At 36.8% G+C, this 16,036-nt stretch overlaps 1 protein-coding gene across 1 annotated transcript; it reads left to right on the forward strand.

The window, feature by feature from the left end:
- The first annotated feature begins 149 nt into the window (after nt 1-149).
- Nucleotides 150-12,018, forward strand: rab22a (RAB22A, member RAS oncogene family). Its single transcript, XM_042407651.1, has 7 exons — nt 150-237; nt 2,059-2,138; nt 2,915-2,996; nt 6,522-6,593; nt 7,378-7,484; nt 8,075-8,184; nt 8,836-12,018. The coding sequence occupies exons 1-7, from the start codon at nt 202-204 to the stop codon at nt 8,931-8,933; spliced, it is 585 nt and encodes a 194-aa protein (XP_042263585.1). The 5' UTR covers nt 150-201; the 3' UTR covers nt 8,934-12,018.
- Nucleotides 12,019-16,036: the final 4,018 nt, after the last annotated feature.

Below are 16,036 nucleotides of genomic sequence, written 5' to 3' on the forward strand. Positions count from 1 at the left end.
CCGGGCGTTTTAACGCATGTCGTAAGAGTTATTTCCTAACCTGAGTGTGTGCATGCGGCAGCTTTTGACTACGATGAGGTAAAGTTGTTTGTAAACAGACTACCACCTGAAGAATATTCAAGTAATAAGAGGCAGCCAGAGGGGAGAAAACTGTCAATGGTCATCCTCACAAACTCATTTTGAAAGAGAGAGGAGATCGATATGGCGCTGAGAGAGTTAAAAGTTTGTCTCCTTGGGGTAAGTCAGCGTCGATTTTGTCTGAACATGTATGTCTGTAGTCGATACTGTTCCTCAAATTATACCTGTAGCATAAAATGAGCCACAGTGTTAGTGCTCCTGCATCCTGATTGACAGGTATGTTTACATTAATGTGTTTAATACCTGCAATCAAGTTGGTGTGAATGCAAATATTTCATTCTCAAAATAACGTTAATGTCTTGTTAATGCATTTTAAAATGTAAAAAATGAGCCACAGTATAGTGCTCCTCCATCAGGTTAAACCATCCTGATTGACAGGTCTGTTTACTTACATGCGTCAACATCAATCAAGTTCTTTTTCATTCTCAAATAACCTTGTTGTCTTTTCTGCATTTTAAAATGTAATAATTCGTCACATGAACAAAATTCATGCATGTCTAAACTGCATATTATAACGGCTGCAACAATTTGTCAATTAATCGATTAGTTGCCGACATTAGTTGTCTTTTTCTGCCAAATTCTCTGATTCCAGCTTCTCAAATGTGAATATTTTCTGGTTTCTTTAGTCCTCTGTGATAATATACTGAATATATTTGAGTTGTAGACAAAACTAGACATTTGAGTACATCATCTTGGGCTGTAGTGAACAGTAATCAACATTTTTCACCATTTTCTAACATTTTACAGACCAAACAACTAACGACAGATTAATTGATAATGGAAATAATCATTAGTTTTAGCTCTATATATAATGGTAGCATAAGCCATAATTGTCTCTACCATTATCTGGTTAATACATTTCTGAAGTGACATCACCTCTAATTGTAGTAACTTCACATCTCTTCCTCTCCATCATCTACTAATTAAATTAAAACAGAGCTGAAACAATTAATTAATTAATTGACTAAATGAATCAGCAACAACTGATTAATTGTTGTTTATTAGCCAAAAAAACCCTCCAAACTTTCTCTGGTTTCAGCTTCTTCAGTGAGTGGATAAGCTGTTTTTCTATTTTATATAATTGTAAATTAAGTATCTTTAGGTTTGGGACTGTTTATCTGACAAAACTAGTCATTCAACTACAGTTCCGGCAAAGTTGTTCTGGACGATTTCCCCTATTTTCTGACATTTTACCGGTAAATGATCACCGATTAATTAGTAATGAAATGCAGTGATGAAAGTAATCTCCTGATATAACTATCTCAAATAATATTACTAGTCTTTGCTGCAGCCATTATTTAAAAATACAGTAAACCACAGAAACGATATTCATGCATGTCTAGATTATACATTAATATGGCTGAAACAATTAACCGATCAATCAGTTAGTTGATCGACAAATGTGAGGATTTTCTGTTTTACTTTGTCATATATGATTTTAAACTCAACATCTTTGGGTTTTGGACTGTTGGTCGGACAAAACAAGATATTTGAAGAAGCCAAAAATGATCTTTTTTTTCCACAATTTTTGACATTTAATGTACCAACGTCAATTAATCACAAAAATAATCAGTTGCTGATAATGAAAATAATTAGTAGGTGTAGCTTTACATAAAACAACTGCAAAAGCCTTTTTCTCTATCAGCATCTCATTAATATATTCCTGAAGTAACCTCCTCCTCAATCTCTTCTTCTCCATCATCTACTAAGAAAAAAAAAAAGTTTGGTGTCTTAAGCTTATTTACATCCATCTTGTTAAAAGCCTACAAGAGGAGCAGGAAGGAAGAAGATGCTACTGATAAGCAATACTGTCCAGGCGTATTGCCAGAGATTTCGTGGAGTTTTTTTCGTTGTGATTATATTTCTAGTTATTGTTTCTGACCGTGTTTAGTAAGCGTCGTCTTTATTTTGTCTCTGCAGGACACTGGCGTCGGAAAGTCAAGTATTGTTTGGAGATTTGTGGAGGACAGCTTTGACCCAAACATCAACCCAACAATTGGGTAAGTTCCTGCCGTCTCCCGTGCTAGAGGCTCCACTCTGTAAATCACTTCATGGATTAATAAATTCCAATTAGATCTGAAAGAATAAGATTATTGATAGATCAACAGAAAATGTATCTGCAGCAATTTTGAGAATTGCTTTTGATAAAATGCCAAAAGTTAACTTGTTCCAGCTTCTAAAATGTGAGGAGTTGCTGCTTTTCTTTTGTTTATATGATAGTAAACTGAATATCTTTGTTTTGTTGGTCTGTCGAAATAACCAAGAAGCCGTAATGGGCATTTTTCACTATTTTCTAACAGTTTAAAGAAAAAAACACTTATAAATATAGAAAATTATTGGCTGATAAATCAGAATGAAAAACAACGATCAGTTGCAGCCCTAATTCAATACAGATAATCAGTAATTCTGTTTATTTACTTTATCAAGTAAAGATGTGCTGGTTCCATCTTCATAAATGCAAAAAATCATTCTCTGTTTTATAACATTATAAATGAAATATTTTGTTTTTTTGGGACAAGGATCAACTCAAGTAAACAGTTTTAAGACATTGCTTAAGGGTCTGTTCACTTGTGGCAGGAATTTGTTGTCATTGTTTACATTTTATAGGCAAACTATTTGCTGTTTTACATTTGAGATGTCATGTTTTTTTTTCTCTAAAACTGGCACACAATATAAGATATTAAATTAAGTTAAGATGTGTGTTTTTCTCATTGTCCCAATATGTTGAAAATTATTATAATCATGGGTATATCATGAAGTCATTTCTCTTCACCAGGGCATCCTTCATGACCAAGACAGTGCAATACCAAAACGAGCTTCACAAGTTCCTGATCTGGGACACGGCAGGACAGGAGCGGGTTAGTAATATCCGCTGAGGTATTGGCCTCAGCGTTGTTTTAAATGGACTGGTGCATAGTGAATCCTGAGCAGGATTCACGTGTGTTTTGGCACACACTTTTCATATTGTAATCAATCTGCTTGACTTGGGTTTATTAAAAAATCTGCTCATTCCTCTCATGTGGTTTTAAAAGCAGTGAGAAAGCTACCTACTTGCATACCACTCCCTGAACCACCCTCTGGGAAAATGAACATTGCAGTTATTCATTACTTCTGACAGGGGGCAACATTTACCTTTCTATAGGTGGAGTTCTGCCCCCTAACCAGCAATCGACTTGTCGTTGTGCCCTTGTTTAAGGAATCCCCTTTTCCATAGTTTAAATGACATATGTGGTGTGATGGATTTGCATTTTCTTGTATCCTTAAGTGTCATCTGTTAAGTAGAAAACATCAGGGAGTCTGTCATGAGTTGTCCCTTCTGTCACCTTCAGTCTTTGTCCTGCCTCTCCCTTCTGTCTCTCTCCTTCTTCCTCATAGCATTCTTATATTTTTAGACACAAATAAAGGTGTGTCACTGCTTTCCTTTCATGGTATTTTACAGCACATGCACACCTAAAAGGCATTTGTCAGCAGCTATCATGTCCAGTGTTTAGGTGTAACTGTTATCTAGACTCCTGTGTGTCAGGAGGTAGGTACCGTATTTGAATGTTGCTCACACAAAGTTTAGGATTGAAACCATGCTTACAGAAGATACTAATATACAAAAGAGGATACATTTTGGTGTTTTAGTCCAATTTTAGCATTTCAGCCTGTCCAAACAACACCAAGCCCCAGGCAGAAGCGTAGGGAACTGCTTTCGCTTTTGACTCACGTCCTGAATCCCACATTTCTCTGTGTTAGCTCTCCACATCACTTCCCTTTTTTCTGTACATGCCCTTCTCTTTTTCTCACACTAAATTCCCCTGCTGCTGCAATGGTTTATTCTTGCTGCTGTCCTCTCCAGAGAGGTGAGATAAGATGCTGCTTGTCTTTTATCCCCCCTCTCCCACCACCACCACCACCACCACCACCCTGGGCCTAAGCTTCTTCATGGCATTGAGGGGACATCAATGCAGGCCCGTTTAAGATAAGATGAAACTCAAGCTGTCCCACTGGCCTTTGCTGCTAATGCGTCTTATCTGAGAGTCACTGCCACTCCACATCAGAATGCCCTCTTTCTCTCTTTAAGTCTCCCCTTTGTGTTTTCTTCTCGGCACTATCTCTTTTCATTTTCTATGGTAACAAACTGTTTTCCTGTCATTTTTTTTGTGTGTTTATTCACATTTTTCTCCACCTTTTTTATTCCCACAATTCTTTTCACTCCCATGTAAGCCTCTCAGTTTCCCAAGTGGTTCACATCTGTGAGTGAAAAAGTAGCAGCATTCCTTTGGTAGGTTTTGCATGTGTGTGTGTGTGTGTGTGTGTGTGTGTGTGTGTGTGTTCATACAAAGCTGCTGTGGTATTCTGAAGCCTTTCATGGCTTGTTCTCTAACCTCTGTGGAGATCTGGACTATCAAAATGTTGAGTTGAGAAAGGGGAAAACAGAGTCAGCCAATGCACATGGAGGGAGAAACAAGGGCAGAAGGAGAGCTCTGTGATTTCCTCTATCCACAACCCATATCTCTAGACCAGATGAGGCCTTATGAGAACATCTGAGCCCAGCTGTCAACAGTCCATCCAGGCCTCCTCATCTGACTGTTCCTTCTCACAGAAAACAAGCAAGAGGAACCTTGCATCCTACTGGCATAGAAGAGATCCTTTCATTATGCACCCAACTTGTGGTTTCAGCAATTATTAAACACTCACCGGGCATCACTGAGACTGTTCTCTGGGCCGCTGTGTGGCCAGACGTCTGGCCTTGCTGTGATTGCTCTTTGGGTTAAGGCAGATAGACCACACAGGACTGGCGGTGGTGCAGCCCAACACTAGCCAATGAAACAGACAGCACTCTCCTCAGTGTCTCTGCCAAATATCCCAAGTTGGATTCCTGTCGGTGGACTTGGGGCCAGTAACAACTATAATTATGTGGAATGTGTGCTTTCCTGAGGTAACAGTGTCACTCCAAGATGGATAGTTTATTCCATCGTATTGTAAAGGAAAATAGAATTGGCGGGAAGGCAGGGTCATTACAAGTGAAGGTCTTTTTGAGACATGGGTTGTTTCTCTTAATGTAAATATCATTAGTTAATACATGGCACATGGGTTTTATTAGTCTGCTAATTTCTCAAATGACAAGCAAAAGCCCCAGTCCAGCGTGTATTGCAAGAAGGCCTAAAAAGAGTCTCACAGGATTGGATTTATAGATGGAAAATAATCCTTTTAGAAACTTTAAAATCTTGAAATATACAGTACAGCAGGTCTCTTGTGTTAAACATTTACAACTTCAAAATTCTTTTTAACCATATTGAGATCAAGAGCTAATAGTCCATATTTATTTCAGTATATAAATAATTTAAATAGTGATTCAAATAAAACGCATGGCCTCAAACTCCACTTGACCTACGTTATGGTAAAGGAATTAAAGGCTTTGTTATTTCTGTTGCTTTGCTTTCAGTTATCTTTATAAGCTGTTGACAAAAGTCCCTGGATGTTTGGGCAGCTCATATACTTTTAACTGATGTTGTAGTTGGGTTTAACCTCATCGTTCCCTTCAGACTGAGTAAAAAAAGCAATAAGTTTTAACATATTATGGCAGCAGGCTATTTGTTGAAACTAGGCTTCAGTGTACATAGGAAAGTATTTTACCAGAAAAATACCAAAACAAAAAGTAGAACCCCCTGCCTCCCAGCTATGGATTTAGAAATTTTGCACATGTTGTTTTGATTACGCAGGGCTTTGTGATGTATTGGGTTAAGATCAAATGTAAAGTCTTCCATAAATATCACAACGCTAACAGCTTTTGACACATTCTGCTCATCTTTCTCTTGATGGCTACCACATGTGTGAGGTCTTGGTGGAAAGACTCGCTATACTTCCATTTTAAATAAAGCTGTGTGGCTTATACTGTAGGCTCAGTGGTGGTGGGATTTTTCTTTGCTTATTTTTATGCTCTGTTTTGAGTTTGTTACAGTCGGTATTATAGAGTCTGAAGAAACACACAGTGACGTAATCACCATAAGTCTGTGCCCGTGTAATGGATTAACCATAGTCTATGAAAAGCCTTCTTGGTCTATGGGGTGTGAAAATGTATGATTGTACAATTAAACATCAATGATATTTTAAGTACCCTTTTCATACCCAAAAATGGAAAACTGGAAAGAAATCAAGGTAAACAGCCTTCAAATATAAGTCTGCATTGATTGCCTTTCAATAAGATCTTTTAAATTCTTGGTCACAACTCTGATCATCATGTTCAGTTTCACGTGGTTTCAAAGCTACATACTGACTTAATGATGTCAGTAGATCATCCTTGTTCAACAGTGGGCGTCCCTTTTTCTTTGAAGAATTGGTACATGCATTACGTATCACTGCTTGTTTCATACCGAGCCTTCCTCTTCTTCCTGTAGTTCCGAGCTCTGGCACCAATGTACTACAGAGGTTCAGCGGCAGCCATCATTGTTTATGACATCACAAAAGAGGTATTGTTTACTTTTTCGCTCAATCACTAATCCCAGTACTTACTGTATAGTTTTGTTGTCCTTCCTGAAGATTTCATTCATATGTGTATTGAAGGAATAGTTTGACATTTTCAGAAATAAGCTTATTCACTCTCTAACAAAGTGTTAGATGAGAAGAGCAATACTTCTTCATTAAATATGAAGCTACAGCCAGCAGCTGGTTAGCCTAGCTTAGCATAAAGACTGGAAACGGGGGGGGAAAGGCTAACCTGGCTCTGTCCAAAGGTAACAAAATCCACCTATCATCATCTCCAAAGCTCACTAATTAACATGTTATATCATGTTTGTTTAATTTTCAACAGTTCACTATTTTACAGGGGGTTATGGGCTGGACCAGGCACAGTAACTTCCTGGAGTATTGGCTCTCCTCCTGGTAACTGCCCCCAGCCCATAACCCCCCGTAAAATGGGAAATTGTCATTTTTATACTTTGGTTTTTATATGGATTAAACAAACAAGATATAACGTGTTATATAGTAAGGTTTAGAGATGCTGGTAGACAGATTATGTTACCTATGTACAGAGCCAGGCTAGCTGTTCCCTCTGTTTCAAGTCTTTATGCTAAGCTAGGCTAACCGTCTGCTGGCTCCAGCTTCATATTAATCATAAAGATGTGAGAGTGGCATCATTCTTCTCATCTAACTAAGCAAGAAAGTGCTAACTATTCCTTTAAATTTTCACAGGAGATACTATATGCTTGTGTTTCATTTAGCATTATGTTGCTTACGTGTTACGTATATCATTAGGAGTCCTTCCAGACATTGAAGAATTGGGTGAAGGAGCTGCGGCAGCATGGCCCTCCTAATATAGTGGTAGCCATTGCTGGCAACAAATGTGACCTGTCAGATGCCAGGTGAGCCTGAATTACAGATCATTGGTGTAATGAGCAATGCTAGTGTGCAATATGACTATGTTTCCTCATTTACAACTTAAGAATGATGATGGGACTTAAGATGTTTGTTTTAGTTGGAATTAACTGAAAAAAATCTTGTAAGAAATATTAATTCCTTTTAGATATTTCTTTCGCCTTTTAGTTAATAACTCCTTCTCTCTGTGCTTTGAAAATGTGGGCACCCATACTAATATTCTGTAATAAATAATTTTGTTCACCTTTATAGTTACAGCCATTAAGTTGCTGTAGAGTGGAAGTCTTTATTTATAGTGGACAAAATAACTCCTTGCAGTTTTTATTATTTACAATTTTTTTTATTCTTAGAAGCTGTTGTACAATTTCTGGTTGCTATTTCTGTATCTTCCATAAAATTGAAAAATCTACCAGACTCAGATGCATGTTCACTGTTGGTAATGAGAACATCCATGAAATTGGACAATCTCCCATATGGTAACTGCAGAGAGGCATTCAATGGTTTTCAGGTCATGCATGAAATTAGACAATCTGTGTGCATATTGCAACATAATAATTTAGATTTCTTGTATTTACAGGGAAGTCTCGGAGAAGGATGCCAAGGACTATGCTGATTCCATCCATGCCATCTTTGTAGAATCCAGTGCCAAGAATGCCATTAACATCAACGAGGTGTTTATAGAGATAAGTAAGTGTGTATCTTGAGCCTTTAGTGCTGTTGGCACACACATCCTCAGGTTCCTATTGAGCTAAGTAATCCTCTGACAAATTAAACAATGAACAGAATTAACACAATTGTCTTTTTTATAGCGCATTTTAAATCGGGTATGTATTGAGAACAGTATTGCTAATGAGGGGTATACTGCGGTTTCAACATGTTCCAGTGTTATCATTCTTTTCTGTGTGTGCATCAAATGTCTTACAATGATGAGCTAGGTCAGGGTAAGCTACAGATAATGCCAGGATGGAAGAAAGATAGAATCAACTTTGTCATGGCATCTTGACATTTTATTTTAAAATAGAAATTTTGCAAACTTTTTTGATTACAGTTTTGTCACTTTTCTAGTTTCCAGGAAAATACTGAAAACTTGCTTAGAGTGTGTGAGTAATGTGACTACAGCTATAGTATTATTGTCAGATACTAGCATGTAGTGCTACCATGAAAAATGTTGTCATTTAAAATTAAAAACAAAATATCATTAAACAGTAAGAAAGTGAGTGTGTGTGGTAATGAAAGAGAGAGAAGGGATGCTGAATGCTGGAAACTTTGAGTATGTAAATGTGTGTGTGTGTGTGTGTGTGTGTGTGTGTGTGTGTGTGTGTGTGTGTCTCCTCACAGGTAAGCGCATCCCTGTTGTTGACGCAGCAGGAGGAAGTTCAGGAAAAGGTTTCAAACTGGGACGGCAAGCCTCAGAGTCTCGCAGGACGTGCTGCTGATGATGCCGGTGACTATCCCCACGTGACCTGTGACCTGACCTTTTGCTTACCCTCTTTGCCTGGCCTGCTTCAGCTTACAGCTACCACACTCCGTCAAACACCCTGCCAATCAATGACGCCCAGGTGAAACCGTGCCATTCCGGTGACCTTAGCAAATGCATTTTTCACTTCAACAACAGCAACTCATCATGTATCGTCTGAAATTTTCTGGCAAGAGAAACAGTTCAACCGAACATTGACAAAAATGCTTGCATCAGTACATTGATGGTGTTAGTGACATACAATTTTACTGGCTCCTATAATGGACATCAGTCTCTGTCTGGCGTATTGTAGCCGTATGTTGAATAGAAGAACTGATTCATGGATTCGGGAGTCATCTGTACTTGTAAATTTGTACATGTACATTATTTTTCGCCCAAAAGATGAATGGAAATGGGTTTGAATCTCACCAAATTATTTTGATAGTGCTTAAGTTATTGCCTTTTGTTTTTTGAAAAAAAATTACGTCTTGGAAAGTCCATTTTTACAGTTAATGTGTGTAATCACTAATTTGTCATAAGATTTTGATGAAACAGGTTATTTAGACATCAGCGTTTGGAAAGATGTTTGTCGTTTCCAATCAGATTCGCACTCAAGTAGGACTGTGCATGCTAAATAACATTTTTATTGTGTGATTGATGTTTTCATCAAGATATTTTTCGAGGCAAATTACAAAATGGGTGTCTTGATGTAAATCACAATCACGTCGTTAAAGATGCAGAAATGAAAGGTGTGTTGCAGCTTACTTCCTCTAATATGTTGTTGTTATTGTCTCTTTAGCTTGTAAATGATGTTTTGATTGTCACTTGATCCTGAGAATGATAGCAAATATGGAAACTTTAATCTCTGTGATGAGAAGAACCTTGTAGTCCACATCTCACAGCGATGGCACTAAAAATGCTGACTCCGTTGGCAGTCTCCAAGTTTATTATATGTTAACAGTTCCAGCTGTTCATGCGTGTTCCACATTTCCACTTGTAAGTGCAAAATTGTATTAACAAAATCCTGTATATGAAGTGCCCCATAGTGAACAGAGTATACTGCTAGTTGTTTCACAATATTACTTGTGCTTTATTTTTCTATAATCCCATTTTAACCATTTACTGGCGAGCCTGGCTGTCTTAATTCCTTTGCTGCTACTTTAAAACAGTTTTACAGGGGAGGCAGAATTTGTGAGGTTTTGCCAAATTCTTTAATTGTCCCATAAACATTTTTCATCTTTCCTTTTTTTCATATAATCAGCCCTGGCTCACACATTCAATGTTGCTTTACTACCTGGCCTGCGATAAAAAACAATGAGATCTGGAAACTAGACCTCATTCAGTGGAAACTCTTAAGTTCTTGAGAGCTTAAATCGCCCTTTAGCGAGAGGGTTATAGGTGCAGAATCAAACGTGGCACTGTGTCGACATGCTGACCCTTTAATGAACCTTAGTCTCCATTCTGCTCTCAATTACTATATGTGCTTTGTTCCAGGGTCTGCTTTCTGATTTTCCTTTCTCTCACTTTTTCTGCCTCATTCCTCTAAATACCAGGCACTTACTGTAAGGCCAGGTTATATGGGACAGTATAAAACAGCTTTCACAGAGCCCTATCACCACCTCTTACATTCAAGAAAATCATGAGTGCTCTGTGATCCATGTGCTAAATCTCTCTAGATTAATTTTATTGGCTTAATTGAACTTCAGTTGCCTCATGAGCCCCTGCATACTTAATAATTCTGTGTAATGTCATGTTTGTTTGTACCTCTTGAGCTCTTATAGCCCAAAAACCTCTTTACAAAGTTGCCAAAAAAAAATCACAGATGTGGGCTTAATTAGACTGCATTTACAAATATAGATTTTGTGCTTTTTTATGCACACAAGCAAGTTTATTTTTCCTTTAAGGATCTTAAATGTCACTGTTACAGATGAGTTGTGTACTGAGCAGTGCTGCCTATTTTTTTTTACAGGATTTTCCTAAAGAGTGCAATAGTTGTTATTATGACAAAGGTAAAAATGTGACCTAATCCAATAAATCAGTCAGAGTGAAACGTTCAGGCAGTAGAGCACAAATCTCGTGCAAAAATGTGATCTCATTCCCTCATTCTCCAACAGATTCTAATGACAGGTTTACATTTTATTGGTGACAGTTCTGCTCATACATAGTTGATCAAATGAGTAGTGTGACGAGGCCAAGCAAATGCCTTGAAAACCAGAGTAGCATTCTGAACTTGTGATTGATTTTTGACTCACTTTGCTGTCTTAAATTAGTCACTCTGCACTAGATCATAATCCTATTTCCACGTAGTATTTACTATAGCTTCAGCAATTATATTAAAAAGGGAATAACTCTGGTACTTTGAAAGCTGCACTTTGACCGACTGTTTGTATTAATTGGCCCATATCACTAACTAACACTCTGTCTGCAGTCTGTTATTATCTCTGTGAACTCACTTGATGATGAATATTCATGCATCAGAATTCTTAACGTCCCTTCGATGTTATTTTAGGTTTTGACTGTTTGCTCGGTTCTTATTAATATAAAGAACATGATGCCAAATCATGTCAAAGCCATTCTACTACATCATGCATAATTAACCTTTTTTTTTTAATGTTGATGTAATATAATGATTTAAAGCGCAAATCACATAACTGCTTTAAAATGTTTGAAGTTTTGATGATGAAGGCTGGTTTGACACATTTTTTTTCCCCCCTAATTTGCGAACAGGAGGCATAGATAGAAGTTGTGTGCCAGTTTTGCATTGAAAAATACCAATAGTCTTGGGCTGGCCCTGGGAATGTGATTAATCTATATTATGTATATTTTTCAGTGTAGATATATACCATCAAATTGCACACAAAATCTACTATATTCTATTCAAAACCAGTTGTGTGACCACAATAGACCTGTACACTATTTGCAGTAATATCATCAGCACTGTAGTTACCATATTTAGCTTTTTACTATGTTTCATATTGATTGTAACAAAATGCCTGAAAAACACTTGTTTGCAGTGTATTTCCAAATCTGTAAAAGGGAATTGTCAATTTGTTTACTAATAAAAGATTGACAAAAATATCTTCTCTCCTGTTGTGTGTGTGTGTGTGTGTGTGAGAGAGATTGTATGCAGCCTGTGTTTGTGTGCATGTAGTTTTTTTTACTTGGTCGTCTTATGCTCAAGAGAGATGTGTGCATTAACGTGTTCCTTGGGGATACAGTGACAATGTTGTTAGTGATTGGTTATGTTGTTCAGTTGGCAGCCAGCCGCCAGCTAAATATATAAATATGACACTTGAGATGCATGTTTTACTGGCAGAGGGCTTTTCACTGCACTTTGAATAGTGCTGAGAGGTGAAAATAATCCCAGAACTAAATTCATACTCAATCCCAGTAAGGTTGTACTGTATGTAAAATCACTCTCAAAAGGAGCAGCTGATCAGTGATGTCATAACTGATGGAAATGATTAATCGGCTGGTATGCCTGGTATTTATTAGCAGTTGCCTCCTGATAAATCTCTCTGCTCCTGATGGCAGTTTTAAAGTAAAACTGAAAGCTTAAAACTGCAACAATGCTTTTTTTAGACATTGCATGTTTCAAAACTATGTAGCTAATGGGAAATGTGCAAAATATGGATGTTATACAATTATATCTGCAATTATTAAGGGTTCATCTTTCTTTGGGGTATGTGGTGGTGGGCTGGCTGTAAGTGCAAGACTGGAAAGCCAACTTGACAGGTGAAAAATAAATTGATTTATGAAATTAATTACACACTAACACACTGGGGTGTATAGTCCAATACATGAGCCATGGAGCTACTTTCTATCCAGTGTTTAATAATGTCTAATATCAAGCTGTTGCCATAATGTTATTTTAACCTGTCAAACACAGGTCTAACTAATAACATTAATCATGGCCATATATTCCAATTATATGTTCAGGTGTGTCAAAGCTCAGGTTGTGAATACTGGCTCATTGATCCACTTATTAGAATGGAGCCATCATTACTGTTTTTACTTAGACCTTTGTTACACCTGCTGTCACAACTGTTTGTTATGAGAAGACTCCAGATGAAATTTTGTGGCCACAAGAACAGGAGAATGCAAGTTTACATGGTTTGTGGTTGATATTTTGGCAGAGAGCACTAGAACAAGGATTGTTTGTGTAATGTACAGTAAAGTAAATAGTTATATACATAGGCTACAATAGGATATGCATGTATAAACATCTATGTACTAAGTTATATACAGCCTGCTTAGATTTACTGTATATTGCACAATCTGTATATTAATTATTTTACTGTTATTTCCTCTCGTTCCTTCAGTTGGATGTTTGAGCTTCACTGTGCAGAATGACGTATGTGCAGAGTTTGACACTGGAAGACTGTTTTCACATTAATCTGCTGAAGGTGGAAAGTTTCTCTGTGCTCACCAAAAATCTGAGTTTAATGAGCAGGATTTGTGACATCACAGCTAGTTTGGAGCTAATCCTGATCCAGTATTCAATTTACACAAGTGTGATGTGGAAACTTGAAGCCTTCAGTGCACAAACACTGAAAATGGACATTTCAGTGAAGTAGGAGATATTTTGTCCAGCAGTTAAACTTTAGAAATGAAATATATTTGCGTATTTTATAGATTGTGGAATTTTAATGAGGGAGAAGGAGCAGATGTTATTATAAGGATTTTAACAAGATAATTGAACTTTTTTGTGGAAAAACTACACATTGTTATTCAAAGTATTTGCTCAGGGTATTTTATTACATCTTAAAACATGTCTGGAGGGGATCTTTAAACAGTGAAATAAGTCTTTTATGCACACTAAAAAATCAATGGGATACATTTCACCCAGTTTGGGTCAATACAGCACCAATGCCGGGTCAATGTTACCCTGAAAGCCACTAAAGACAAGGAGTTGTTTTGATCCAGTCTTAGTGTTATTTTTTTATTTTACTGATGGGTTATTTACCCAAACTAAAGCTTGTTAACTTACATGTCACAGTTTGTTATTGATTGTTAATATCTTGTGTATCTTTTGAATTGAATATTTGAGCAGGCTGTATATACTGTACATAACCACCAACTGTATGTAAATAGAGTAACAACACTTTTTTACCCATTCAATATTTGTTCCAGCACTCTTTGCATTCTTACACACCTCTGCACTATTTGTTTACAATTTACAGAAAAGATTTCACCTGTATACAGACATTGTTTGTTGCTGTCCACTTGTTGTTCCTATATTTATGCGTCTATTTTTTCACCTATTTGCTTGTACATAATAGTGATATGTTTATGTTTGATTATCTTTGTTTGGCTTGTTGTACTTGTGTATCTTTCTGAAGATTGTTGTGTTTAAGCACATTGGGAGCCTCTAGAAACCAGAGTCAAATTCCTTGTATGCGTAAACATACTTGGCCAATAAACCTGATTCTGATTTGTGACGGGTTTTAGCTAAAGCTTGTTGGGTGTAACACTGGGTCAAAATAACAGATTGCTGCTGGGTAAAGTTAACCCAATGTTGTACTGGTGCTATATCGACCCAAACCGGGTATAATTTTAACCCAGTGATTTTTAGTGTGTAGAAGTTCTGACATCACATCACTAATTAAACGGCTCATACTGAACTTTTTGAGTTGAAGTTCATTCATTCATTCAAACTTTTATTAAAGCCTCAAAAATCACTGAGGTTTCCTTCATTTGCAATGATGTCGAGATACAGAGTTAAAAAGAGAATATGCTGAGTTAAATAGATCAAAAGAGGACAAGTGTCAGTCTTTAGGATGCATTGAAGATAATTCCTTGTGTTTGGTGCACAAAAACTAAAGGCAGATTTTCCAAGTTCAGAATAAACCTGGAGGACTTTAAGCATAAGACAGTTAGTAGAGCAAGTTTGAAAATAAAAACTTGCATATGTTTTGCCACATGCTCTCTTTGAGTTGAGGGTCCCGTAAACTCAGGGTGGTGGCCCCTGCAGCCCTTTTCTTTTTCTCTTCCATCACTTTATTTATATAAAAAGCGTCACTTACAATATGAGTGACATTAAGACAATAACAGAAAACAATTAGGCATTATAATGAAATAAAGATAAGTTAAAAGACATGACTTCACTTTCAATTTGTTGATACAGTCAACATGGTAACAGGAGTGTTGTTGAAGTGTACTAACTGCATGTGCACATTTCTTATTGTTTATAAGTTGGATAGACTCAAAATACTTTCTAAATTCAATCATGAAAAGTTCAAATGTTGGGCAAGACCTCGAGAACTTGGATTTTTGGATGTGAAATTTTCCCAGTAAAATGAATATATTGACAGTCTGTTGAACTTTCTGGTTTTTGTTTTCATAGTACGGTATTACATCCTTGGCTTCCAGTTTAACTGAATGGTTAGTTTGAATGTCAGAATAATCCACATTTTTCCCCCAGAATCCTGATGTATACTGACATTCAAAAAATTGATGTTCAGATGTGTCTCCATTTTTTTCAAACAAAAGTCACATTTGGTATCGATATCCACAAATCTTGAGACAAATTTGTTGGCGGGATATACATATATTATGTACAATTTTGTGATGTACTTCTTTCAATTTGTTGAGGATTACAAATTTACATGGGCCCCTGCAGCCCAGGATGCACCCTTTTTTCTTTTTTTTTTAGAACTTCATTTACACAATGGAACTTACAGCAGGTTTACCATACCAACAACCGTAACAAGGCAATGTATGCTCGAGGTAGTGCACAGATTATAATAGCTCAGTAAAAAAATAAAAGGAGAATGCAAACATAAACAAAATTAAATAAAGTAAATTACAAATCCAATTCATTACGTAAGGCTCTAGTTTTCGCAGATTTAGAGTTTGTGCAGTGTTTTAGTGTGTCCAGGTAGGATTTAAGTGGGACCTGAAGACAGTCAGGTTGGGTTTCTGTTTTGCAAATTTTTGCTATATGGAATTTTGCTAATAAAGAAATAATATTAATAACATACATTTTCTTGGCAGGTATTTCATCAGCAAAAAAAACAAACAAAACAAACAAATAAAATAAAGTTAATTTGGAGTTTGAGCTGACTATCTAGTTTTGTGTTT

This window comes from Thunnus maccoyii, chromosome 3 (genome assembly GCF_910596095.1).
Source record: "Thunnus maccoyii chromosome 3, fThuMac1.1, whole genome shotgun sequence".
In the NCBI taxonomy this organism is placed as follows: domain Eukaryota; kingdom Metazoa; phylum Chordata; class Actinopteri; order Scombriformes; family Scombridae; genus Thunnus; species Thunnus maccoyii.